Consider the following 27,221-nt stretch of genomic DNA (forward strand, 5'->3'; position numbering starts at 1 on the left):
TGATATTATAAATATCTCGAGTCCTGTACCAGCTAGAGTTATATGTTTTAATAATTTTGAGGGAGTTTGTTTATTATATTAAAGGATGAAATTTGTAATTTTTTTAAAAAAAATTGTGTGATATTGAGTGTTTGCTAGTTGTTTGATCAAATGCCAGAATTGGTGGCTGTGGTGTGGTATAATTCAATTTTTTAGTCGAAATAACAAGTCAAAAATGATATCATGTTTCGATTGTTCGAATGATAAAGATTATTATTGTACCCGATATTTGATATAAAATTTGGGGAAATTAAAGTATTATATGAAAATGTGTATTCGAACTCACTCTCGCTTCATTATCCTCCGAAATCGTCTCTAAAATGTTGTTTTTCACTGACCAGCCGTTGATCATGAGGGGAGAGCTTCTTTTCGCAACTAAAATATTAATTAAATTCTTATATAATTATTTTTAAAAATGCAATTTTTGTTAAATTAATTGTCGATAGAGCATGAGGGTGGTTGGTATCTTGATATGGAATCTAATCAATAAATCCAATGAACATACTCTATTTTTCCTCAACAAAAGATAATACTAAAAATTATCCTGATTAGAATAAGTACAATGATAACCATTTAAACTAATTATCATATATATTATTGATCCAACTAATTATAAAAAGCCAAACTAGAAAAGATTAGGTTTTTTGTGAGATGATTTCATTGATCTTTATTTGTGAAATGAGTGAACACTGCCCATTTTTGTAATTAAAAATAATACTTTTGATATAAAAAATAATATTTTTCATTAATGACACAAATAAAATATTTGTGTCACGAAAATGATCTGTGAGACCGTCTTATATTAGTTTTTATAATAAAAAATTTAGCCTGATTAAATAAATTATATATTTAATTTCAGAAATAGTATTCACAAAAACCACTTGCGTTAAAAAATTTATGACTATAAATAAATATATATTATATTATAAGCGCCGGGGCCATCTTTTAAAAGTTCCTATTGTGTGTGTCTCTGTGCTTTTTTTTTTTTTCCATCCAAAAAATAATAATATATTTTGTATTTCAATATGGGAAGACTATATTTATAAAAACAGAACATGCAATAGATCAATTGACTATAATTTTCTGTGTGATAATTATGATAATAAGGAAGAATAGGGCTGTTCCAACTCAACCATAAAATTCTTAATCTCATTTGATATTATAATTAAGACAAACTTGGTCTATTTAAGAACCTAATAAGTCACACTCATTTCCCATCATCAAACACATTAAACAAACATTACTACTCATCACCATACATCAAGAGACAAAAAACATGGGAGTCGCCGAAGATGCTCATAATGCTAGAATCTTGGGGTCCGGAGACCGGACCATAGTCCTAGCACACGGATTCGGAACCGACCAATCCGTTTGGAAACACCTCATCCCACATCTCGTCGACGAGTATCGGGTCATCGTGTACGACAACATGGGTGCCGGAACCACGAATCCCGACTACTTCGACTTCGAGAGGTACACGACCCTTGAGGGTTACGCTTACGATGTGATTGCGATCTTGGAAGAACTGGAGGTGCAGTCATGCATATACGTAGGGCATTCTGTTTCGGCCATGATCGGAGTCATCGCCTCCATCACGCGGCCCGATCTTTTCACCAAACTCATCACCATTTCTGCTTCCCCAAGGTTGGTTAGTTCTTTGTTAATGAATAAGGGTTGAACTTAAGTGAAATAATATATTGTTTACAAAAAAATAATACAATTACTACAAGGTCAGAGACAATGATGGCCGATACTCCCTCTACGTCTCTTGAATTTTTTAGTAATTTTCTATCAATAGTATAACAAAATTTCTAGAAGCAACGTTCTTGCCGGCCAAATATATACATACCTATACATATATAGGAAAAGTTGAAGTTAATTTAATTATTTATTTGATTTTAATTCAGATCTAACCCTAAATTCTATAGCGGTATTTGTATTATAATAACTAAATTCGGTATTCCTGCATATCATTCTCAATATATATTATTCTTGTTTTTCCTAAAAAAAACGATTAATATTTTCTTGATATGTTTTAAGTGCTTATACCTATTTTTCTTATTAATTATTATATTGTTTGAGACTTCCTAAATACCGGTTAACGCAATTTGCATAAAATAGTTTATAATAAAGCGACCACATACCATGTTCCCAAGACTCAGATTAAAGTATGATATATAGCTCATACTTCGAGTTAATTAAATTGACATTGTTGGACCACCAATCTCTCGACAAAAACTATGGCGTAAACTATTGAATAATTAATTTAGGTTTGAATTCGACAATTTCAAATATTGCTCACCCCGTTGTTGGACCACCATTTCCCCCAAAAAAACTATGCCACCAACTGTTTTCTAACTAGATATCACTTTCAACAGTAATTAGGAACTCATAATTATTTCATGTCGCTCTTTAGCACTAAATATATCATGTAAGCGTGACATGCAAACGACGTAAAATTTTCGATTTTCAATTTTTTTTTTCTTGACAAGCATGCACTGAAATTAATTGTTTAAATTGAAAAATCAACTCCACCAGGGGACCAATATAGTGTTTACAAGAATTTATTGTAAGTGTTTTCAAGTTTTTAATAAATATTGAAATATTTAGAAATTGTATGGAGAAACCAAGAAACACTTGAAATAAGTTCTGGTAAACAATCCCTAATTTGTTGAAATATCCTCTCATTCAACTATTTCAATGAATCAGGTACCTTAATGACCCAGACTACTTTGGAGGGTTCGAGCTAGAAGAAGTCCAAAAATTATTGGAAGCAATGAAATCAAATTACAAGGCATGGTGCTGCGGGTTCGCGCCGTTGGTAGTCGGAGGCGATATGGAATCCGCGGTGGTCCAAGAATTCAGTAGGACTTTATTCAACATGAGACCAGATATAGCATTAATTGTAGCACAAACTATATTTTACAGCGATGTTAGACCTCTTCTAAAGCTTGTAACGGTCCCCTGTCATATCATTCAGAGCATGAAGGATTTGGCGGTGCCGGTTGTGGTTTCTGAGTTCCTCCACCAGAACATCGGCAGTGAGACAATAGTCGAGGTCATGTGCACCGACGGGCACTTGCCGCAGCTGAGCTCACCGGACGTGGTGGTTCCGGTGATTCTTAGGCATATTCGCAGTAATATTGCTGTTTGATTTGGTTTTGACTTTGGTACTTAGCTTGTGTTCTCTTTGGAGTTCTTTGGGGTTGTTATAAATTTATTGGTCCATTTGGACATCATTTTTTTTTTTATTATTTTTGTCGTGCAATCTATTATTTAACGATGAATCCTGTGAAAGTGTTCTCAATCACTTTGATAGCATTTAATATCTCCCTAGATATAATGGCAAAGGAAAAAAATACATTAAGTCAAATTAAAATTAATAACTTGTAGATTTATAGTTGGTTTACATAGATTGTTACTGTATAATGTTAGGAAAAATTATATTTTTGGTTTTATAGCTTACAAATTTTTCAGTTTTTATAATGTTATCGATCAATTCATGACCATAATCCTCTAATTACTTGCACTTTTTCAAAAATTTGAGTCCTTTGCCAGAGTGCTGAAAAGGCATCGGATACATTAGTATCATCGCCACACCATCAATTTCTGGTAGCTTGTCATCATTTTTGGTGATACGTTGACACTCCGATAAAAATTACTAAAATTGAAAAAATGAAAATTCATAGATTAAGACCGTAAATTGATAATATGACCAAAAATAAAAAATATGCAACCTAAAATGTAACTTTCCATGTTTAAAAAAAATTGGCACATATATAAATTTTGTAACAAGAAAATACGTTAATGTAAATGGAATAATATTAAGCAACCCATATGATATTGATACGACCCTTTTGATTTAGTTAAATGTCGTTGGGTCAAAATAGGGTTGGCGATATTTTGGCTCGACTACTCCCTCGTATATAGTCTGAAACTAAATAAATCTTTTTTTTCAAAAAAAAAAAACTAAAAATCATGGAGTAATACTCTTGTTCAATTCTAACATTGTTTTATAACAAAAGTATGATACTTATATATTATAATATAATTTTTATTCAATAAAATAATTTTGAAAAATAAAATGTGTATGAGTTTATCTATCTAGTTGGATATTTTTTCCACTCTTCTCTCATAGGAAGGGTTCCACTACAGTAGTCAATTTGGCGATACTGGGTAGCTTCACCAGTCTATGCCACTGAATAGAAATCACTTCAATTTATGGTATTAAAAAAAACCATTTACAATTCTATTTGATCGCACTGAAAACAGCCTTTATAAAAATTATAATTCTCAAGAATTAAAGTCTCTTGGTTTGATCTAATGATAGCCCGAGAGTGTTGCTATCATTGAAACTAAAAATTTACATGTGCGATGCACGAACGTACGCTTTTAAACAAAATGCCAGTTTTAATTTTGTAGGTATTAGTATGTGACATTTTTAGTCATATATCTTTCGTTAAATAAATTATAAATATATAACTATACTCAATATATCAATTTTAGTCATTCTCGTCAAAATAGTGTAATTAAGTTACTAATAACATTATAAAATTTTCACAATTACATTGATACACACACGTATTTTTGACCCCTAATTATAAATATATTAACTATGATATTAATCATTTAATTATACGATTTAGAGGAGAATATTAAAATTAATCATTGTAACATAGTTTTATGACTATAATTGATTCAACGAAATATACAATATTAAACTATCACATCCCAATACATATAAGACTAATTAAATTGACAATTCTTGTTCGATTTTCACTTGCAAACAAATATCTGTTCAAATAATTTCTAGTTTGATTCTCACTTTATGATTTTCTTATAGGCTAATTTGTTCTATTTTTAACTACGAAAACAGAGACTTATCGTTTCAATAAAGACTTCTTACAAATTGCTAGATTAAGAATATGAATATCCTTCGACTTTTATTATATCCTGTATTTTTCCGTTTTTCCATCCGTCATTAAGTGCATTTAATACTCAATTAACTTAGTTTGGTTTACCTGATATATGTTGATCACGTTCTTTTCGTGATTTCAAGTTATTCTTTGGTCCCAAATCATCTTCTAAATCAGCTCTACGTCATCGGAGACGCTATCGCTGCCGATTGACAAAAGCAATACCGGTTAAGCTTGTGGTAGCTGCCGAGTTTGGGGAAATTAATATAGTGATCCAGCAATATATTAGCAACGATATATATATATAGAGATAATCTAATTCCTAATGCTGTTTTATGAATTGGTCAGAATTCAAAACCCTTATTAAGATACTTTTCCTAATATTATACAATAAATATCGAGTGAAGCACAAGGAGGTGAACCGAAGTCCAAGATGGAGAGTTGTGACTTTATTACAACAAATTTCACGAAAAACTGATTTTTCATTAGACCTCACGTATAAAAACAGTCTAACCTTGGATGCGTAGTGTCCTATGGTAATTTTTCGTGCTTTCTCGAATGATAAATATTGTCAGTACTTCAAATCCAATTTAAAAATATAACCAAATCAAAATAATAGATATTTTTATATCTAATTAACGACATTTCTGTAGAATTACGTACTATCAAAGAAGCATTCCGTTAAATCTGTTTGTCTGGATGTAATTTGGAATATTACGACGATTTAATTGTCACAACGCTAAAGAGGCGTCAGTGACGTGGCGACTCCAAACCGAAACGCATGAATTCAGCCCCAGCCCGGAGTATTTACTCGCCACATTATTTTGTCTGCTCTTGCATGGCCCGACCAAATGTCCAACTTCCGTCTATTCTCCCATTTGTTTATTGAATCACCATAATTATTTCAATTTAGCACCAAAAGAAAAAAATTTTGTTCAGTTTATTTATATCCATTCTTCCATTCACTTTCCTGTCATTTGTTTTTCTACATTTCTCTTATTTCCATAGAATCCAGGACCATGCAAAGCAAAACGGGATTTCTACTCGCTTTTATCTGCATCGCAGTGGCTACTGTCGGGGCTCGGTCTCTGGCGGCTGCACCTGTCGATGCGCCTAATGGAGCCAATTTTTTTTCATGGCCACCTGCTGCATCACCAATTACAGCGGCTTCTCCATTATCAACGCCCCCGGCTCCAGTTTCTAGTCTTCCACCCACCGATTCACCTAGTGGAGCCAATTTTATTTCCAGTCCGCCTGCGGCTTCTCCAGTTTCAATGCTTCCTGCTTCTGCTCCAGTTTCAAATCCTCCATCCGCCAGCTTCATTTCCAGTCCACCTGCTATGTCACCTATTGCAGTGGCTTCTTCAGTTTCGATGCCTCCTGCTGCGGCTCCAGTTTCCAGTCTTCCACCTGCCGATGCACCTAGTGGAGCCAATTTTATCTCCAGTCCGCCTGCGGCTTCTCCAGTTTCAATGCTTCCTGCTTCTGCTCCAGTTTCAAATCCTCCATCCGCCAGTTTCATTTTCAGTCCACCTGCTATGTCACCTATTCCAGTGGCTTCTCCAGTTTCGATGCCTCCTGCTTCGGCTCCAGTGTCAAGTCCTCTGGTTTCATTCCCTGTGAATCCTTCTCCGAGTCCGGCTCCAGTAAACTCGCCATCTGCTACGGTACCAGTAAGTTCTCCAACAGCTATTTCTCCAGTTCAGTCCCCACAATTTCCAGCGCCTGAAGCAGCCACTCCCTTGGGGTCTCTAGTTCCGGCTCCTGCGACGACCAAACCCCCGGTGAAGGCGCGAGCTCATAGAAAAAGGAAGGGCAAGAAGGCGCCAGCTCCAGCTCCAGCTCCAGCTCCTAAGCCATTCAGCCCACCAGCGCCACCAATTGAATCTCCTGTGCCAAGCTCGGACTTCATTTCTCCCGGTCCCGCCGATGATCAGGTACGCATTGGATTTTCGTGTACTCGGTATCTTTTAGTTCCCTGCCAAATAAATCTTAGCTTGATCTATTAACTTTAAATCATACAAAACTTGATGCTTCTGAAAACCACTGTGACTACTTAACATGTAAATCGTGAAATATGAAAAAAACTTCCAGCCGGATCCGGGTTCTAGTTCGGTGCTCACCGGCGACACCTTCTTATTTCACGCTTCCATTAATGGCTGATGGCGGTGATCTTTGGATTTATTTTCTTAGCGGCTTCCTTCTTACGAGAGCATTTAGGTTGTCGCGAAGTAGAATATGATGAATCTATGACAAAGAAGATTCTTATTTTTTGGCGCTTTTTACGCAACCACGTCAATGATCCATCTGTCCTCATGCATGAGAAACCTAGGATAGCAATAGCACAGTAAATCGTCTCAGTTTTTTCTGACATTGGTAGAATCATGAAGACCAATAGTAATTTCATTTAAATAAATAAATTAAAACTATAATTTTTTCACAAAATAAATAAATTGTTTTTTAAGCCATTAACTCTATTTTTTTTTGGTTTTGTGAAGGACAATTAAATCTTAATTTACGACGCAACAAAAATAAATGCTAATTTCACCCTCCTGAATCTGAGACGTAAGGCTAACTCAAAGGACTAAGAGTGGGAATTATCCTAGGATATGATAAATTAATTCTAGCTAGATTTCTGGCGTAACACACGAGGTTACACAATGATTAGGTCAAATCATTATGTACGTGCGCTATGGATAAATCTACGTTATACCCGTATTTCTCTGTCTCACATATAAATGTTACTCTTTTTTTTAATCTATCTCAAATATATAATTAAAATTTTATTATTTATATATAATATAATTTTCTCTATTATTTTACCAATTTACCCTAATCATTAAATAAATTAACTACTTCTAACATTTTTTCTAACAATTTTTTTATCTTATTAAAGTATTCACTAAATAAGAGTAAAATAAGAATTTTTTTTATAAAATTTATTTTTGTCAATAACTTTCTTAATATACGTAAAAACACGCACAAACTTAAATATACAATATAGAGAGAATATATTGTTTGAAAAGGTCAAGGGTCAACATTTATTAATATTTATGTATCGCTGCTCACTATGTACCTCATCTGATCATGTATTAACATTTTTGTTTCAAAAGCACGAGAACCATAAATGTAGTGTAAACTTCTGTCTGAAATTTTGAAAAACATCATGCCACTTTAAATATCGATTTATGCAATCCAAACATAATATTACATCAAAATTAGACGTGGTTTATCGTAGGTCATTGGATGTACCCTTATGAAATTGCCCTAAAGGTAGGATGAAGCAAACCTTAATTAACTATCAAAACAAAAGTTACGAACAATTCATATTGCTTTGCAGAGTGGGGTGGAGAAGCTGTTGAATCTGCAGAAGGCGCTGGGGAGTTTGGTTACTGGTGGAGGGGCCGTTTTGATCTGGCTTATCTTCTTCTAGGGGCATTAATTTTAGTTGGTGTGATGTTTTCGTCCCCTACCACCGAAGGAGAAAAAAAAGACCCACGAATTTTAACCTATAGTTCACAACTTCACATATCTTGGGTTCGTGGGCTTAATTTAGATTTGGATGTGGGTTGTTATATTTCGCATTTTGTATTTTCTAATTATTATCCTTATTTTGTTAATAATTTTATATAGTTTTCTCGCTTATAGTTTTTTTTTTTTGGGGGTTAAACATGAATTCCATTGAATTGGATATATCAACCTTTGCAAACGATCCCAATACATGGATTGGTTGAGAGGGATAAAATGGAATCCTTCGGACCTAAGATTTACAGATAAATGTGCCACTTGATTCGTTCGAAGGGATAAAATCTGTTTTTTCTCAAATGGCAAAATAAATAGAGTTAGTTCGGGTTTTGACCTCTACTCTATGGCGGAAACACGAAGAAATTATGGGTTTTGGACAAAATCTTATAGGCTATAGGCTTAATTGATGACATCCAAATGTTTTTTTTTTGGTGAGGAAGAGCGATTTCATTCTAAATTTGAGATATTGACGTCATATGAGCTATAATTACTGATATATCCAAACGTTTTAGTTTGACATGAAAGACTATATTTTTATGTATAAATGTGAAAAAATTTTGGTTGTACGTTCTTTTTATTTTTTTTGTTTTGCTGCCAACAAATACGAGTTAACGGCTTCCATAACTATGGCCAAAGAGGTTTCAGGGACTCGAAAAATTCCAAGTTCAAGCTACCTTCGCTGAACATACAAAACGAAGAATTACATTTTTTTTCCATTTAATTTGTATATTTTTATTTATTTATTTTATCCTATCATAGGTCAATTCACTATCTAAGTCAAACAACTTATTTTTTTTTCCAATTTGAGTCATTTTTCACTGGAGAATTGACGTGATATCAAACATTTCAATATACTAGGTAAAGACACGTGCGACGCACGTGAAAATACATTTCTATTGTCAATAATTGTTGTTAAAGAAATGAGATCGGAAGAGATTAATTTACAGAAAATTATATATTAATGATTTTCATGTTATTTTAGTCAATAGAAAATGAGTAATGCTACATGTACAACCAAATTTGTACAATAGTTCTTACAACACAAAAAAATCAATACAAAAATTTTATTTATCAAAATCTCATGATATAATTGTTGTAAATATCGCAGTACGATATATTGGTTGTTATTTTAATATTATTCGTAAGAAATTCAATGTAATATAATTTGTACAACAAGTATTATAAAATGAGTGCAAAAGATATTTGTTTAAAAATTTTATGTGTTATAAATCTAAGGTTATTCTTGAATAGAAGGATTTCAATACATTCAAATGTATTTTTGTTATTTAGTGAAGTAACATCGTAAACTTCAAATCCACTCATTCCATGTATATATAATAGTATTTCATGTTAATTATGATATATTTCAAATCCACCCAATAATGATGTAATTTGAAATTCATTCCACTTTATATATAATAATATGTGAATAAGTCATGTGTAGATTCAATATTTGATCTATTGTTTCATTGTTAACAATAAAATTATAATTCTAATCCATGAATTTGAAATCAATTCATCCAAGCGCAATCTAAATAAATTAATAATTGTTGAAAAACATATTAGAAATAAATCTTATAATTTTGTATAAATTAGACATTGGAGAAAATATAATATAGAATTGATATCATAATAATAATTAAAATTAAATTTGATAGAAGAAAAATTATAATACATAGCGTTGACCACTTATTTTACATGTGTTACNTATTGCTAGATTTGATTAATATATCTTAACTATGAGATATTTTTTCATACATGAAAAATATATCTTTTTTTACAAGAGTAACAATGCTTGATTTTTTCTTTCTGAAAATAAATTTGTTTTTTATTTCCGTTTANTAACTTTTTTGTGAAAAAAATCTACAAATTAAGTTTTTTGTGAAAAATTCTTCTCACTTCATATATAAGCAAATAAAACCAATACATTTTGGTATTTCAATCTTTTCAAATTAATATTTTTTGTGAAAAAAGATTGTTCAATTCATCTACAAGAAAATAAAAATCAAATAATTTTAGAGTTTCATCTTTCTTGACAACTTGATCATTATCTAGCATACATGTAGTTTGACAATTTTGTCCTGATCATAGTAACTGATTTTACAAAAATATCCTCACTAAATTTTTCTTGTATGTACAAACTAAGGACAAAGTTGACAATACATTTTTTGTGAAAAAAGATTGTTCAATTCATCTACAAGAAAATAAAAATCAAATAATTTTAGAGTTTCATCTTTCTTGACAACTTGATCATTATCTAGTATAAATGTAGTTTGACAATTTTGTCCTGATCATAATAACTGATTTTACAAAAATATCCTTACTAAATTTTTCTTGTATATACAAACTAAGGACAAAGTTGACAATACACAATAGAAAAACTTTGACCTTGGTTCACACTTTTATAATATGTATAGATTTTGTCACGCCAACAATTTTTGGTAACATGTCAACATTTTTTAATGATATGTCATTTTTTAAGCGCTACTTCGACAATTCGATAAAGAATTACTAAAATCGAAAAAAATGTGAATAAATAGACTAAAATCGAAAATTAACCAAAGCAAAAATAGAAAACAAGTAATTTTCGATCAACATGGTATATAATTTTCTTTACTAGCCGTCATAAGTAGGGGTGGGTACGGTACGGTATACCATACCGAACTACGGTATCGTATACCGTACCGTAAATATCGGTATGGAATTTTTCCATATCGATGCCGATACCGGAAATTCGGTATACCGCATATTCGGTATACCGAATTTTCGATATGAAAAAGTTCATACCGGATATCGTACCGACACCGAAAATTATCGGTATACCGACATTTTTTCGGTATACCGAACTTAAATTTAAAATAATAATAATAAAAAATTATTTTCGGTATTTCGGTATATACCGAAATACCGAAAAAAAATAATAATTACGTGCCGATACCGATACCGAAAATTTCGGTATATCGATTTTTTGGTAATTTTGGTATTTTTTCGATATGGTATTTTGATATTTCGATATTTCGGTATATTTTCCCAGCCCTAATCATAAGAGGAATACTCCCTTAGATAAATAACTTGTAATATATCCGATCATGAGTGTAGATTTATGTAAATGTATGCAAATGTTTTAAAAAAGTGAACATAGATTTTTCCTTCACAAAATTTTGTAAATCTATAAAAGAAAAGATGAAAATCATTTTTTAAAGAATTTACAAATAATACTTAATAAATTTCTTCGGTCATTCTATTTTTTTTCGTTTAAATTAATGTTTTGCACTCTTTTTTACTAAAATAAATGGTTTGTTGGGGGACAAATTCGTCAATTAACTAAAATTTTGCTCTGGCGTTATAACTCTCCAATCACTATTAAATCACTATTAAATCGATAAGGTCTGTTTTCTCTGCATTATTACTTAATTTATTCAATTTTCAAACATTGTACGGAGCTAATATTGTTTACAGAGGAAAAACTATAAGCTACGGGCGGATTTTCCTTTCCTTTCTAGAAGATATTTATTAGAAAAATATATATTTTTTAATATATATTGCTAGATTTGATTAATCTATCTTAACTGTGAGATATTTTATCATACGTGAAAAAGACATCTTTTTTTACTGTGAGATATTTTATCATACGTGAGAAAGACATCTTTTTTTACAAGAGTAACGATGCTTGATTTTTTCTTTCTGGAAATAAATTTGTTTTTTATTTTCGGTTACTTTTAGAGCACAAAAACTTACCATGAGACCGTGTCACAGTTCAATTTTGTGAGACGAATTTCTCATACTTGATACGACTTATAAGAAATATTATTTTAGTTATGGACTAGATCGACTCATCTAACGGATATAAATATATGAAAACTTCTCATAAGAAACCTACTCATTTTATTATTATTATTATTATTATTATTATCATTATTATTATTATTATTCTCAAATATTATTATTATTATTATTATTATTCTCAAATTTATCCACTAATAATAATAATAATAATGCATTACCATATATTTTTATAATATATTATGAGAAACCTTTATTGATATTTTATATATATATATACATTTATTAACATATGTGTGTATATTTATAAACATTTGGTTAATTACCTTAATCTCGATTCCTTGAAGTTTATCATAAATACTAAGATAATCAAATAAATTTAAAAATAACAAACACCTTGTTACCATTTTTAGTTATCTTAGATATTATCTTTCCATTAAAAAAATCAATAAAAAACATATTATCATCCAAAAAACTGCTGCAACATTTTAGATTTATCTTTTTACTAATTTTAGTTATTACAACTTAAACAAAATGTCATCTGGTTGTAATTTTTAATGTTTTCATAATTATTTTGATTAAATATTTTTTTAATAGTTTAAAATCTTGATTTCAAATTTCTATCAAATTTGATTCACTTGATTTTATTTGTGTAATAACTTTGTCGATCATATTTTTATACAATCAAATTAGAATATTAAAATTAAATTGCAAGGGTGTCTTTGATCTTACATTGTGTAATATTTTTATTTTAATATATGAAAATGTAAGAATATTTTGATTTTTATTTACGTGGTTTTTTTTAATATTAATTTTAACATATGAAATCGTAATGTTTTTCATTGTTCAAAATTGATTATATATTAATTTAATCGATCGACATTAATATTAAAAAATCAAAATCAAGTGAAATAAAATTTGATATCTCAAAAGTGTAAAATGGAATGTTGTGGAAATTTTTTGGATTATAATATATTTTTATTGAATTTTTTAGTGGAAGGATAACACGTAAGATAANTTGTGGAAATTTTTTGGATTATAATATATTTTTATTGAATTTTTTAATGGAAGGATAACACGTAATAATAATAAAAATGTTAGAAAGGTGGTGGTCATTTTTAAAATTTATTTTGTTTTTTTATATAATTGTTACAGTTAACGAAACCTTATTCATAATTTTGTCATAGTATTTTTCTCTTCCTGTTATTTTCTCTCCTGTCCACTTCTCATTCAGAAAGTTGCAGCAGCTCCGGGGCAGGTTTCTCTCTTGTTTTTGTGTTCCTTTTTTGCTCTTTTTTATAAAAATTTTACGGCTTACTTGTGAAGATGAATCACGGGCAAGAAACTACTGTTTCTGGGATTCTTCTGTTATTTTTTTCCATGGTTTTAGTATAAAACAGCACGAGATTTATGGTTACTCTGCGAGCTGTGAAAGGTTGAGTAAATTTTTTTATTTTGAAGCTTTAATGGAATCTTTATGGTCAGCTGATTTATATTTTGAGTAACAATACTAGAGAGGAGAAAACAGGGGAGACTACAATGTAGATGATTTCTTTGGCCTCTTTTGGAGAAATGATTTAGAGAGAATGATCTTGGATCGTTTGGTATTCTTTTGGGGGAATAAAATTAATGTTTTATATATGCCGAATCTTGTTGTTTTCAAAATTTCAAATTTTGTGCAATAAATTGTTTTTGGAAATTAATAAAAACTGAATCAGAAATTTTGGTATGAGAAATATCTCTTGTTTTCTGCGTTGAACACTGTAAAGATAGCGGTTTCTTGATGTTTTTAAGCAATACTTTTGGGTTCAGATAACAAGTTTATGAGTTGACTCCACTAGCTCCAAAGTCGAGAAGTATAATTTCAATTAGATATTTAGATTCATATTAATCTTTTTTCCTTTGCATAATTTGGTGCAAGGAAAATTTCAAATATTTTGAAAACAAGAAGCTATTCTCAAGTCTGTCCTCTTATTCCACCTAAGTTTTCTAGTTGGTGTTGCGGATTTGTTCAGTCAAACTTAACATTCTTCACAATCCCTTGTTAATAATTAGCATACTGGTAATTCATTTAGACCCTAACAAAATTTGGCATTTTTTCTTCTTTTGAAATTGCAAATTACTTTTTTTATTAATCGGGATAAATTTTATCTTGTAGTTTCACAAGGGTGTAAGATGTAATTTATCCATCACATGATAATGTTTCAGTCAACTGTTGATGTCTGGTTGGGAGAGAAGTCATTGTAATATCATATGGTTCTTTTATATTTTGATTGATTATATTCGCTTAAGCACAATAATTATGGTTTACTTGTTGTTTAATGTTTAGTGGTATTTCTTGATTTGTTCTACCCCATCAAGAAAGCTTATTCGACTATTGCTTATATGAAAAGTCTACATGCATTATTCAACTTGTTTTTTTTTCTTTTTATTTTAGAAATGATTTGCATTATTTATTTTAATTCTGACTTTTAAGGGAAATGTATAATCTTGTCAAACATGGCATTAAAATGGCCTTTGGAGAATCAGCTATGCTTATCTATTATCTGCTTATTGCTTTTCAGTCGCCGAGTAGATAAATTCCAAACTCTTACATTATTTTGTTTAAAGAGTCCGACTTCGATATCACATCTTCTGTTCTCGACGAGTTTGCTAAATTCTGATTTTTTTACTTCTTATTCCGTTCAGTTTCTAAACCAATCCAATACTAGTGATGATCCTTCTAGGTTTATATTATCTCTACTTTCTTCGAACAATTTGAACAAAGAATGTGTTCTCCGGCTTCTGATGTCACATGTTCCGTATTAGCTCCACAATAAAATAAAGAATAACTAACAAGTTTGAGAGGATCTTTCTCGTACAAGCGATAAATCTCCTGTAAATTTCAGTTTGAAGGAATCTTATTATTTCATATCTGTAGTCTGTTTGTGTTCCTATATCAGCAGTTATTTCTTGTTTTATTTGTGTTTGGTGCTAAAGATCTTGAATTTTGGTTATTAAGTAATGGACTGTCGCTATAGATTGATTGACTTTCATGTTCTCTTTTAGAATAGGATGTTGAATAGGACTCCTCCAAGTATACTTCACAGGAACATGAAAATGGAGTCACAAACTACCTCGCATCCTTCTGCTTGGAGGATTGATATAGATATGACAGATAATTTATCGGAAAAACAACCGAATGTTGAAATAACAAAAACGCTCCTCTCCAAATACTACGAGTATTTGCCATATAACCGCATTCACAAGGAGAGTGTCGTCAATGTCTTGCATTTTCGTGAAATGGGAACAAGTTGTATGACTTACAGTCAAAATCCATCAAGGACAAAGCCTTCATCATCTCATAAAAGGAATCAGTGCTTCTATACAAGGTCCCTTTGTGCAGCAAAGTTTGTGTCCTCTGTTCAGGCACTTCAATATCCTATTACTAATGTAGGCCAGGCAGCAGAAGAAATCGACGAAAGGCTTCGCCCGAGGCAGTTTGAGTATCACCCGTCTGACCAAAGTCTAATGGCGGTTGGAACCCTCGATGGAGAAGTCGTGATTCTGAACCATGAAACAGGAAATATTATTAAGTATATCTCACCTTACCAGCAAATCAGCGGTATTCTTGGCCTCTGCTGGCTTAAAAAACAACCCTCAAAGGTATGTTGTCAAAACTATTTACTAATCACTGTCTCACCTCCATCCTCCAACAATCCAATAAGTTTTTAGTTGTCTGACTAAGTGGTTTATGACACAATCGTGTGATCATTATTTCAAAAACACTAATTTACAATCTTCTTTGTTTTTCATCTTGTTAGCTTGAGTATTTATTTTTGAATCTCTATTGCTTGATATTTGATCAACTTATATTTATGTGTCTTTGATGAACCTGAGCTTTTGCTGATAGAAATGTATTTCATTTTGCCAATCTAGCTCCTGGTGGGCTCGGATAATGATGCTTTAAGATTATATGACATCAACAACGTTAATTCAAAACTAGAAGATGGATATTCGATTGCTGCAGTCACCTTTGATGACTTTGAGCAGTTGACATCAGTTCACGTAAACTCAACAGATGATTGGTGCCTGACAAGTGGTTACTCCAAGAAAGTTGCCATATATGATGTATGCACTGGACAGCGCCTACAATTGTTCACGGACATGCATCGTGAACCAATAAATGTGGCTAAGTTTTCAAATCATTCCCCTAATCTCCTAGCAACTTCTTCATTTGATCGTGATGTGAAGATGTGGGACCTAAGACAGGATCCCATGCGACCTTGCTATACAGCTTCAAGCTCGAGAGGAAATGTGATGGTTTGTTTCTCTCATGACGATCTTTATCTACTCGTCTCGGCTGTAGATAACGAGGTACATATTTCACCTGAAATTCAATTTTCTTATTGATGTCGCAAATGTTGTTAGGAGCTTACATCATTTTGAGTAATTATATAATGGTTATTAATTTTGGTCCATATACTAAACTAGTTGGGTCTTATTAGACATGCTTAACGTCTTCGGCCCGAAACTATATCTTTAAGCCTGGAACCGGCCCATTAAGCCCGGAACTGAAATCGGTTATGCGCAACCGGTTCCGGAACCTCCCCGAATCCATTAGTGAATGGATCACGATGGTTTTTCACTTATGAAACCGGAACAAGTCAGAATGTTAAAAATAAAAAAATGAAAACAGTTGTTGGGATCCACCGGAACGATTGACAAATTTGCATGCTCAGGTTCCGAGTAAGATCCGGAGTTTTCCAAATATATCTTAGTAAATCATGATGAATTTTAAACGTTTAATGTAGTTATCATTGTTTCATTTATATTTATCATTTTGTATGATACTTTATTCAAATAATTTTGCCATTAGTAATTTTAAAAAAGGCTCGGAACTGGTTGGAACCGGCCCGGAACTGGTGCATCCACTACCAGTTCGAGTAGTGGATCGGATTGGTTAACTGGAACCGGTTTTGGACCTGTTCTTACTGTTTCCGGCACTGGTTCATCCGGAACCCCTCGGAACCGTTAAGCATGGCTAGGTCATTTCAATATATATTCATGACTAGGCAATGTTAAAACATAAGGTATTGTTTGGTTGAGTTTGTGTCAGCTCAAGATTTCTGGGGGTTNGTAGCAAACAAGATTCATATATATATATATATATATATATATTATATCGCTCTTTTCTCAACTCTCTGTGATGTTAGGTATCGTTTTAATGAAATGCTGAAAATTTTGATGTTCTGCTTGTGACAGGATACAGGAGTGGGGAGCTCAATTTTTGTGCAGTCATTGAGAAGCGATCCTTTTAGAGTAAGTTCTTTATTTTCTATCTACATATACTGTGATCATATCTCGGCTGATTGATTTTCATATATCCACATTCAACATTATGTGTTGTTAGGACTTAACATCGGTTTTTGGAAAAGCTTTTGTCCTTACTATATACAGATACTTCTAATATCTTGAATTAACTATATTTATTTTACAAGAAAAATAGGATTGCATGAAATTGGTCTACTTATTTTAGGCTAGTTTAATATTTCGAGAACTTATGATCGAGCTTGTTTTGTTATTTTAACATAAATTGTTTTTCATAAAACCTTTTTGAATGCAGCATTTTCACATGGCTGTCCTTGCTGCCTACTCTGGGCGAAAAGCCAAGAATGAAATTATCAAGGTGGTTTCTTATCAGTACTATTTTAGTTATTGTTATTACTGTTATTAGTATTGTTGTTATAGTTCGGGTGTTGGTGGTATGCACAGGTCAACTTACTTTCAACAAGCCGTTGTGCCGAGGAACATACCGCCAGCCCAAACGTGCGCTGCCCTTCCTATGGCAAGGGAGGCTGAGATCTCGTGGATCTGAATTTTTTCATTGAGTGAAGAAATTATTCAGCGCTATAGTCAGTCTATCATTTGAATTGTATATGCTTCCCCATTTTTTGACATTGAACATTGTTTTTTAAGAATTTGTATGTGTAAAATATTAAGTTAAGATAAAAATGAGTGGTACACAGTGATTCACCTTGTACTTATTTTGTTGAGCTATAGATCACTGTAGTAAGCATTTTGTATGTTCTGTCCAATATAGACAATGAAATATCACATTCTAGCAAAAAGGCTAAATTTGAAATTTTCTGTTCTTTCATTGCATTTCATGTGCTTGTGCATAAATACTCTACTACAGACATTTCAAATTTAGGATATTTGCTTTATGATACACTGACGAAGAATGAAACTATCACCCCCAACAATCTGAGGTGGTTTTGGATCTCCGTTGGCCATTTCTTGATCTTGGGGTTTGCAAATACTCCATTTCAATGTGTAAATGTATGTTTTGTTTGTCGAGGAACACTATGGCTTGACACTAGCGAACTACAAGACACTCATTCTCTCTACGATGTTCATTGAACAATCGTTCAATGCTTGTGGTTTGTTGCCTCTCAGCCACATTTCTTTCTAACAGCTCTTGATTTGTGCTAGTTCTTTGATTCTAGGTTGCAAAGGCAGGGATATTTTTACCGTTGCTTGAAGTAACGTTGCATTTGCTACAGCAAGTGCGCAACTTCGTGACATTAGGGACGTTACAACATGTCAACAATATGGTTACCGCCAAGAGCAAGCCCAAGTGCCTGTAATCTTCATTCCCTGGTTTTAATAGTGTGATTTGCAGTTGAAATTGATCGATAATACATCAGCAAAATAAAAGAATCTTTGTATTCTGATTCTAATAAATATTCTTGGCAACCATCTGTAATGCAGTTCGAAGGCTTAAGAAAAGTGGCGTGGTGAACATTATCCACATGAATAAATTGGCACAATACGAAGCATTTGAATAATTTCACAATGTTCCTAATACAATTCCCCCAAGAAAGGGCAAGTACCCCGCTTGACTACCTATCAGGACATCATAATTAAGCGTTAAACTGATACAGGCATGGGTTCAGCCCTCAAGGGGGGAACAAATTCTAACATCTTTGAGAAGCTGATTTTCACAGCCTTTGTTCGTTTGTTCTCAGGTGCGTGGTTTAAAATACCGCACAAAAATCAAGAGTCAGTCTTCTTCCTCAGAGGCAAGAGACATCTGCAACGTTCATACAAAATAATCAATTTGCCAAGAATGAAGTTTCTTGCATGACTGTGCAAATGATTTTCCATCAGATTTCTGAATTTTTCATCCTATTGGCTTTTACAAACAAACTGGAAAAGTTGAGTTCCCTTGCAACAAGATATATTATGAAACAAATGTACGCAGCCGCAAATGTGGAAACCACAGAAATGAAGAAAGCACCACTCTTCCCTTCGTCGGAGAAAAAATCAACCAAAAGATAACCATTGATAGCCATCACCAGGGAAGCCACAAGCCATGATACTATCTACAAACCAAAGAACACGAACGTTTTAGTTTGTTTCTTTTCTTGTTTCTGAACAAGAAAAACTGGGCGAATTCAATATCCTCAGATATTTGTATAAACAACTAGTGTATTTCTAACGGAATAAACAAGAACTTCCGAAACATATGAAGTGCAGAGTTTGTACGTTACGTGGAATGACCAACCAATCCATACAGAAAATCTCTCCCGTTTTACACATAACAAAGGACCAATTGATGCATATGGAATCTGAACATTTATGAACACGAAAATACCTGCAGAGCAGTGCCAATTTTGAAAATCCCCATTACTCTCTCTTTTGATACCAGGCAAAGCAGGGGAATGAGAGCAAATGGTATCTGAACAGACTGAAGCACGTTAAGCCATTCATTTAGGACATCCATCGAGTCCTCCGATGTATCAAAAACCAGAGCGACAATAAGGGTCGGGATAATAGCGAAGCTTCTTGTTATAAGTGCCCTTATCCACTTTCTCAACCGTAAATTTAGAAATCCACCCATAATAAATTGGCCAGCATAAGTGCCAGTAATAGTACTACTCTGGCCAGCTGCTAGTAAACCAATAGCCCAAATATAATATATTGGAAATATTCCTCCTCCATACTTTTCATGAAGATACTGCCCTGCATTTCCGAGGCCAATATTGTTGGCTTGTTCTGTACCATAAAATGCCTTGGCAAAAACAGCCATGACAAACAGATTTATCATGAAAGAGATTGATAAAGCCACGCCAGACTCGATCGAGTAGTACTTGAGGGCTTCTCGAACTCGACCTATCTTGTTTTTGTCGATATCTCTAGATTGTACTAGGGCGGAATGTAAATATACATTGTGGGGCATTATAATACACCCGACGACTCCTACTGCCTGCTGTATAGTTTTGGAGCTGAGTTTTGGAACCAAAATGCCTATATTCACAGATCAAATTAAAGAAATGTTATACAGAAGTTCACTTTTATCTATTCATTTAGAGAGAAAATCTCACCGAGTAAAAGTTCACGGCCACTAGGCTTTGTCTCACCAAACATCCATGCAAATGAGGCGGCCATTGTTGCTATAAGGACAGCAAAAAGTGCTTCCAATTTTCTCACACCATAGTTCTCCAAAAACAAGAAGATGAAACTGCATCAAGAAAGTGTCAAAACTGAACAGTTCAGATGTCAAATATAAATGTTGAACTAGTGTCCGAGTAGTTACTGGACGTTACGTTATTTGAAAAAGAAACAAATGAAAAACATCCTCAAATTTTAGGAATTTAATATCCTGAAATCTCAACCACTGCAGACATCAGAAAAACACACCGTACACAAAAGTGAAACTTCATTCACGCTGCTTACTTATGAGGAATAATAAAACAATCTCATAAGCAATAAATACTTCAGACTCGCTTGTCCAAATCCAAGTAAAGAATTTGATCGAATCTATCACCATTCACCAATTAAACCTTAATCAATGGTATTTCTCACCCACAAATTTACACACATTAAAAACAGAAAATGACTAAATAAATTTCTTAACCATTCAAGGTAGTGTTATTTTCAACGAGTAGCCAAACTCATCAAGTGATAAAACCAAAGATATTCACGTACAATTATTTACCAGTCAAGAGCTGTGATAATGACTCCAGCCCAGAGAGGAAAGAAACCAGCGCTCAAAATCCTGATAGCAATAGCACTGCCAATCACTTCCTGAATGTCAGACCCAATCAGGGCCAGCTCCGTCATAATCCAAAGCAACAGACTAGCCCAGTTAGGATACTCCTCTCTGCAAAATTCCGCCAAGTGACGCCCCGTTGCCACGCCGAGACGAGCCGCCAGCAGCTGAACCAACAGGCCCATGGCGGTGGCCCACAAAAGCAGCCACAGAAGAGAATAACCCGCAATCGCCCCCGCCTGGAGATCCCCCTCGAGGTTACCCGGATCCAGGAAGGCTATACTCATCAAGAATCCCGGACCCGTAAATAGCCATAGCTTCCGCCACGAAAAAGGCGGCGCCTTGGTGGAATATTCGTCGGTGTCAGCCCCTTCGTCCACTCCAATGACGTGGATTTTCTCCGATGCGTCATAGGCTCGTTCTTCTTCGTCTTCATTGGACAAATCAGTTGGCCGATTCGTTAGCAACGGTTGCTGCTGGTCTTCTTCGAGTGAAGGCATGTTTCTTGAAGAAAAATCACCGAAGAACGACAAAAATTCACGCGAATGCTGGTTAAGAGGAAATAGTTCTGGGAAAGTGACTTGGAGAGGACAGTTTAAGGGTGCATTTATGGAGTGATCGCAAAGCTAGGGTGGTCATCGGCTTCCTCACTAATTTTTATATTAATTAATCTCGCACGTTTGTGCAGTGTGACTGTAGGCATAAAAGATGAAACAAAGCTTGTGGGGGAGACATAAAGTCATAAAACAGATTCCACTATTGCTATTATTGCAAAAAGATTCAATTTTTATTCTAAATTTGAAAAAAATGGTGTAAGTACGTTTTATGTTTCGTATAGGGTTTTTAGATATGGGTCACAAAATTTTAAATATTTCAAGCTCATAAAACATCCAGAAATACCCAATTATCCAGATCTTACACGAAATTTTTTTTAATCAGAATTAATGGCAATTGGTGGATTATTTCCACCATTTATGTATGATGTTTCCCAAGAAGATGAAGCACGAGTTTTACGGTGGGGTTGATTGCACTTGATCATAAGGGAAAAAAAATGAGTGTCAATTTTGGAAAGCACCTCACTTGTTTATATTGTTCTTGATATTGTCTTAATTTAGGTTTTAGAACGAAGGATGACCCACAATTCGGACAAAAAAATCGAAACACTATTGGACAAGATCACAAGATATATTAAAAAAAACAGACATTTAAACTCTTTTTATTCGATTTGTGATATAAATATTAGTTATTAATAATTAAAAATATCAACAATATTATAAACATAATCATTTGAAACCCATTAAATTTGAGAATGGATAGGCTTTAAGATTGAATAGATTTTGACGATTATGTTTGAACCCTTAGAAATGAGTTCTATTTAGAGCATAAACCAAATATTTGGGATGAGTTCAGAAACAAAAACTTTTGGATCTAAAGAACGTATTCTCAGAGGAGACTTTTTAACTATAAAATCAATTTTTATGTTGAGATAAAAATTGAAAAATAAGTTTTTATAAATATCTTATAAACCGTATATTATTTTTTTTTTTGAAGGAATAAACCGTATATTTTTAGATGCTTAACTATGATGAAATGTAAGGTCTTATTTCAGATATTTAGATTTAATAAAGTAACATATTTTAAAAATGTCATTGTATTCGGTATCTTAATATTATGATCTCAAAATAATACAATCAATATAATGAATTAGTAGTAGGTGGTACGTACAAATGTTATGTTTTTGCGGTTAAACATCAATTGCCTCCACAAGATTCTTATTTAAAATATATCTTACAAATAAAAAGTAAAATAAAGTGAAGAATATATCTTATTTATTTAAAATCTCACGTGAACCCCAATTATTATTATTTTATAAGATTTTACTTTTTACCTCAAACATTCTCGTGGGACCCCGAGAATGGCACACGTCTCTCTCAAATGTCAGCCAAAGCAAGCAGCCGCGAATCTTCGTATGTGCGCATATGGCATTTAAATTTTAATATTGGTGTGTGGACTGGACGGGCTTTCGTGTGTCACTACCATGTGCTTCCCACCTCTCGTTGGGTTTCACGGCAAAGCTCTTTTGGAAGAGATTCTCTTCCACTCCTCGGTTTCACATAAAGTCAGGAGATGTCAGTTATTGCAGTCATGCCTATGTATTTTTATATCACCACCCCAAACATACAGCGTGGATTAGGTTTTAACTTTGCGTTTGCGTTGGTTTATGCTTACAACGAGAGTAGGCATCGACATCCCATCTCTTGATTTTCGTTTACATTTTATGCTGAGAAAACTGTTGGTCCCACTTGTGGAATTTGAGATAATAAAACTCGAAAATAAAGAATAAACTGGACACTGAGATTTACGTGGAAAACCCCTAAAAATTATTAGGGTAAAAACCACGGGCAAGATGAAAAGAATTTCCACTATAATATTTTGTGGTGTACAACTCACTCACTGTGTTTCCAAAGAGAACACACACTCTCTCAATACAGGAGAACAAAACACCTCACAAATATTATAGAATTAAGCACTCAAATGCTTATAAGATGAGAGAAAACTCGAAGAAGGGATGATTTCAGAGTGAATGGGGGAGCTCTATTTATAGAGCCCCTTAACCGTGTGAATACGCGTTAAAAAACGCGTATTCATATTTCCTCGAACGTTTCATTAAACAAAAGCAGCCCACGTTTTTTTTTTCTTTTGACTGGTCCCCCCTTCCCACTTTGCCGACATTTCTCCCACTTGGAGATTTGATTGAGAATCAAACACATCTCCACACATCCTTTCAATCTTGTCATTCCCTACTGCTTACGTTTCCGCTAGGCCACTTGAGGATCTACAACACTCGAACTTATCAGTGTTCACTGCCTTGGTCAGAAAATCAGCTATGTTATCCTTCGTATGGATCTTCTGCATATCCACGCTTCCTTCTTCTACTACTTCCCACACAAAGTGAAATTGTACTCCAATGTGTTTCGTCCTGGAATGAAAGGCTGGATTCCTTGCGATGTGCAAAGCACTCTGACTGTCACAAAACAAATGAACATTCTCTTGTTTGTGCCCAATCTCCTCCAATAACTTTTTAATCCATATTGCCTCCTTGCAACCTTGAGTAGCTGCCATGTATTCTGCCTCTGTTGTAGATAGCGCTACAAGTGTCTGCAGTTTGGAAACCCAGCTTACTGCTCCTCCTGCAAGTGTAAACACATAACCAGTAGTAGATTTTCTCTTATCAGGATCACCTGCATAATCTGAATCGACATAGCCCCTGAGTGTAAAATCCGATCCTCCATAACATAATGCAGCATTCGAGGTACTCTTAATGTATCTAAGGATCCTCTTGACAGTGCTCCAATGCTCTCGTCCAGGATTCGCCATATACCGACTAACTGCTCCCACTGCTTGAGCAATGTCTGGTCTTGTACAGATCATAGCGAACATCAAACTTCCCACTGCTGATGCATATGGTACTCGAGACATCTCCATCCTCTCTGTTTCACTGCTAGGACACATCTCGAAGGATAACTTGAAGTTAACAGGAAGAGGGGTCGAAATTGGCTTACTATCTTGCATGTTGAAGCGTTGCAAGACTTTTATCAAATAATTTTTCTGGGATAGCCAAATCTTTTTGTTACTTCTGTCTCGGTGAACTTGCATCCCTAGAATCTTGTTTGCTGGTCCCAAGTCCTTCATATCAAATTCTCTAGCCATCTGTGCCTTCAATCCTTGGACATGATCTTTGTTGGGGCCTGCTACCAACATGTCGTCCACATACAACAACAAAATAATATCATAATCACCAGACCTCTTGAAATACGTACAAGGGTCTGCCCTCAGTCTGTTGTATCCCATACTCATGATATAGGAATCAAATATCTTGTACCAACACCTCGGCGCCTGTTTGAGACCTTACAGAGATTTGTTCAAACTGCAAACCAAGTTCTCTTTGTCTTTTTCCGCAAAACCTTCTGGCTGGAGCATATAGATTTCTTCTTCAAAATCTCCATAAAGAAACACCGTTTTCACATCTAGCTGTTCTAGATGTAGGTCAAACACCGCACACAATGCCAACACTACTCTGACTGTTGTAAGCCGAACCACAGGAGAAAATATCTCATTGAAGTCAATGTCTTCTTTCTGAGCATACCCTTTTACCACCAATCTAGCACGATACCGCTCCACTTGGTTATTGTCATCACGCTTAATCTTATAGACCCATCTGTTTCCAATGGCTTTCCTTCCTCGTGGTAGTGTAACAAGATCCCAAGTTTGATTCCTGTCTAATGCTTCCAATTCTTCTTGCATTGCTATCATCCACAAGGATACATCCGAGCTTTGAGTAGCATCGTGGAAACTCGATGGCTCACCATCCTCTGATAATAGACAATATGCAAGATTGCTTTCAATGACATAATCTGAAAGCCAACCTGGTGGTCTTCTGTCTCGAGTTGACTGCCTCACATTGGAAACTTCAGACTCAACTTGTTCTTGTTCTTCGTGCTCTGGTACTGCTTCACAAGACACTTGACCTTCGTCCGTCTTATTTTTCACCTGAAAAATAGTAGTTTCTGAATTCTGTGTGCATTTGTCTCCCTTTACTTTATCTTCCTCGAAGATAACATCTCTGCTGATGACAAGCTTGTGAACAGTAGGATTCCACAAGCGAAACCCCTTTACTCTATCAGCATAACCCAAGAAGATACATTTTCTGGATTTCGAATCCAACTTTGATCTTTCTTGCTCATTGTACAAAACGTACACCGAACTTCCAAATATATGCAAATGAGAATAATTTGTCGGCTTCTCAGTCCACATCTCCATCTGAGTCTTCAGATCAATCGCCACTGAAGGAGAACGATTGATAATATAACAAACGGTTTTGACTGCTTCTGCCCAAAATGATTTGTCTAAACCCGCAGTCCTCAACATAGCTCTTGTTCTGTCCAACAAGGTCATGTTCATCTGCTCCGCCACTCCATTCTGTTGAGGTGTGTAAGCCGTTGTGAACTGTCTTTTGATGCCTTCATGTTGACAATATGCATCAAACTCGTCACTGGTATATTCTCCTCCATTTTCAGTCCTTAAACACTTGATTTTCTTTTCTGAATCAAGTTCAACCTGCGCTTTGAAATCTTTGAAGACCTGAAAAGCATTTGATTTCTTCTTGATTGGATACACCCAACATCTCCTAGAGAAATCATCAATGAACGAGACAAAGTATCTCGCTCCTCCTAGGGATACAACCGGTGCTTGCCAAACATCCGAATGAATCAACTCCAATATGTTTTTGCTCCTGGTAGTAGAAGTGCCAAACTTTAATCTGTGTTGTTTACTGGTAACACAATGCTCACAAAAGGCTAGTGACACTTTTGTAAGTCCCGGCAACAGCTTCCGTTCTGAGAGAAGTTTCAACCCCCGTTCTGACATATGCCCGAGCTTTCTATGCCCTAACACTGTTAATTCTTCTCCTGAACCATTTGATGCAACAGCTAGTTCCGCCTCTTTGTGTTTTTCTCCCAAAAGTACATACATATTTGCAGCAACTTTTTCCGCCTTCATAACCACAAGCGCGCCTTTCACAATTTTCATGATCCCGTTCTCGATACGAGTTTTGCACCCGATGTCATCCAATTGCCCCAAGGACAAAAGATTTTTCGTCGGTCTTTCCACATGTCGTACCTTCTGTATGGTGCGAATGGTGCCATCAAACATTTTAATTTTGATAGTACCAACCCCAGCGATTTCCAAGGCATGATCATTTCCCATGAATACAGATCCTCCTGAGACTGGTTCATAATGATCAAACCATTCTCTCCGAGACGTCATGTGCCACGTCGCTCCTGAATCCATAATCCATGTGTCACAAAATTTGTGTCTGCCTTCTGCAACTGTTGCTGCTTCGCTGAATAATATTTCATCAC

The 27,221-nt window shown here is 34.2% G+C and overlaps 4 protein-coding genes and 1 long non-coding RNA gene across 5 annotated transcripts; 4 read left to right on the forward strand and 1 right to left on the reverse strand.

Annotated features, from left to right (window-relative positions):
- Positions 1-1,231: 1,231 nt before the first annotated feature.
- Positions 1,232-3,342, forward strand: LOC140972368 (karrikin insensitive 2 receptor CA-like). Its single transcript, XM_073434813.1, has 2 exons — positions 1,232-1,683; positions 2,749-3,342. The coding sequence occupies exons 1-2, from the start codon at positions 1,316-1,318 to the stop codon at positions 3,191-3,193; spliced, it is 813 nt and encodes a 270-aa protein (XP_073290914.1). The 5' UTR covers positions 1,232-1,315; the 3' UTR covers positions 3,194-3,342.
- Positions 3,343-5,902: 2,560 nt separating this feature from the next.
- LOC140972369 (uncharacterized) lies at positions 5,903-8,647 on the forward strand. Its single transcript, XM_073434814.1, has 2 exons — positions 5,903-6,892; positions 8,296-8,647. Exons 1-2 carry the CDS (start codon positions 5,975-5,977, stop codon positions 8,386-8,388), a joined length of 1,011 nt encoding a protein of 336 aa, XP_073290915.1. The 5' UTR covers positions 5,903-5,974; the 3' UTR covers positions 8,389-8,647.
- Positions 8,648-13,434: 4,787 nt separating this feature from the next.
- On the forward strand, positions 13,435-16,670 carry LOC140974357 (protein DWD HYPERSENSITIVE TO UV-B 1-like). Its single transcript, XM_073437751.1, has 3 exons — positions 13,435-13,521; positions 15,312-15,908; positions 16,182-16,670. Exons 2-3 carry the CDS (start codon positions 15,318-15,320, stop codon positions 16,653-16,655), a joined length of 1,065 nt encoding a protein of 354 aa, XP_073293852.1. The 5' UTR covers positions 13,435-13,521; positions 15,312-15,317; the 3' UTR covers positions 16,656-16,670.
- Positions 16,671-17,457: 787 nt separating this feature from the next.
- Positions 17,458-18,334, forward strand: LOC140974360 (uncharacterized). The gene is made up of 3 exons (XR_012174769.1): positions 17,458-17,564; positions 17,869-17,931; positions 18,018-18,334. It is a non-coding gene; the product is annotated as an uncharacterized lncRNA (long non-coding RNA).
- A 732-nt stretch (positions 18,335-19,066) lies between these two features.
- On the reverse strand, positions 19,067-22,060 carry LOC140974361 (metal transporter Nramp3.2-like). The gene is made up of 4 exons (XM_073437755.1): positions 21,247-22,060; positions 20,633-20,769; positions 19,903-20,555; positions 19,067-19,630 (listed from the first exon to the last, which is right to left on the reverse strand). Exons 1-4 carry the CDS (start codon positions 21,798-21,800, stop codon positions 19,412-19,414), a joined length of 1,563 nt encoding a protein of 520 aa, XP_073293856.1. The 5' UTR covers positions 21,801-22,060; the 3' UTR covers positions 19,067-19,411.
- Between the last annotated feature and the right edge of the window lie 5,161 nt (positions 22,061-27,221).

The sequence above is a fragment of the Primulina huaijiensis genome, chromosome 3 (assembly GCF_012295235.1).
Source record: "Primulina huaijiensis isolate GDHJ02 chromosome 3, ASM1229523v2, whole genome shotgun sequence".
In the NCBI taxonomy this organism is placed as follows: Eukaryota; Viridiplantae; Streptophyta; class Magnoliopsida; order Lamiales; family Gesneriaceae; genus Primulina; species Primulina huaijiensis.

Coding starts and splice junctions, on each gene's coding strand:
- LOC140972368 (XM_073434813.1), top strand. CDS start 1,316: ATGGGAGTCGCCGAAGATGCTCATAATGCTAGAATCTTGGGGTCCGGA. Junction 1,684..2,748: donor ACCATTTCTGCTTCCCCAAG/GTTGGTTAGTTC, acceptor TCAATGAATCAG/GTACCTTAATGACCCAGACT.
- LOC140972369 (XM_073434814.1), top strand. CDS start 5,975: ATGCAAAGCAAAACGGGATTTCTACTCGCTTTTATCTGCATCGCAGTG. Junction 6,893..8,295: donor CCGGTCCCGCCGATGATCAG/GTACGCATTGGA, acceptor ATTGCTTTGCAG/AGTGGGGTGGAGAAGCTGTT.
- LOC140974357 (XM_073437751.1), top strand. CDS start 15,318: ATGTTGAATAGGACTCCTCCAAGTATACTTCACAGGAACATGAAAATG. Junction 15,909..16,181: donor TTAAAAAACAACCCTCAAAG/GTATGTTGTCAA, acceptor TTGCCAATCTAG/CTCCTGGTGGGCTCGGATAA.
- LOC140974361 (XM_073437755.1), bottom strand. CDS start 21,800: ATGCCTTCACTCGAAGAAGACCAGCAGCAACCGTTGCTAACGAATCGG. Junction 20,770..21,246: donor ATTATCACAGCTCTTGACTG/GTAAATAATTGT, acceptor TTCTTGATGCAG/TTTCATCTTCTTGTTTTTGG. Junction 20,556..20,632: donor TGGCCGTGAACTTTTACTCG/GTGAGATTTTCT, acceptor CTGTGAATATAG/GCATTTTGGTTCCAAAACTC.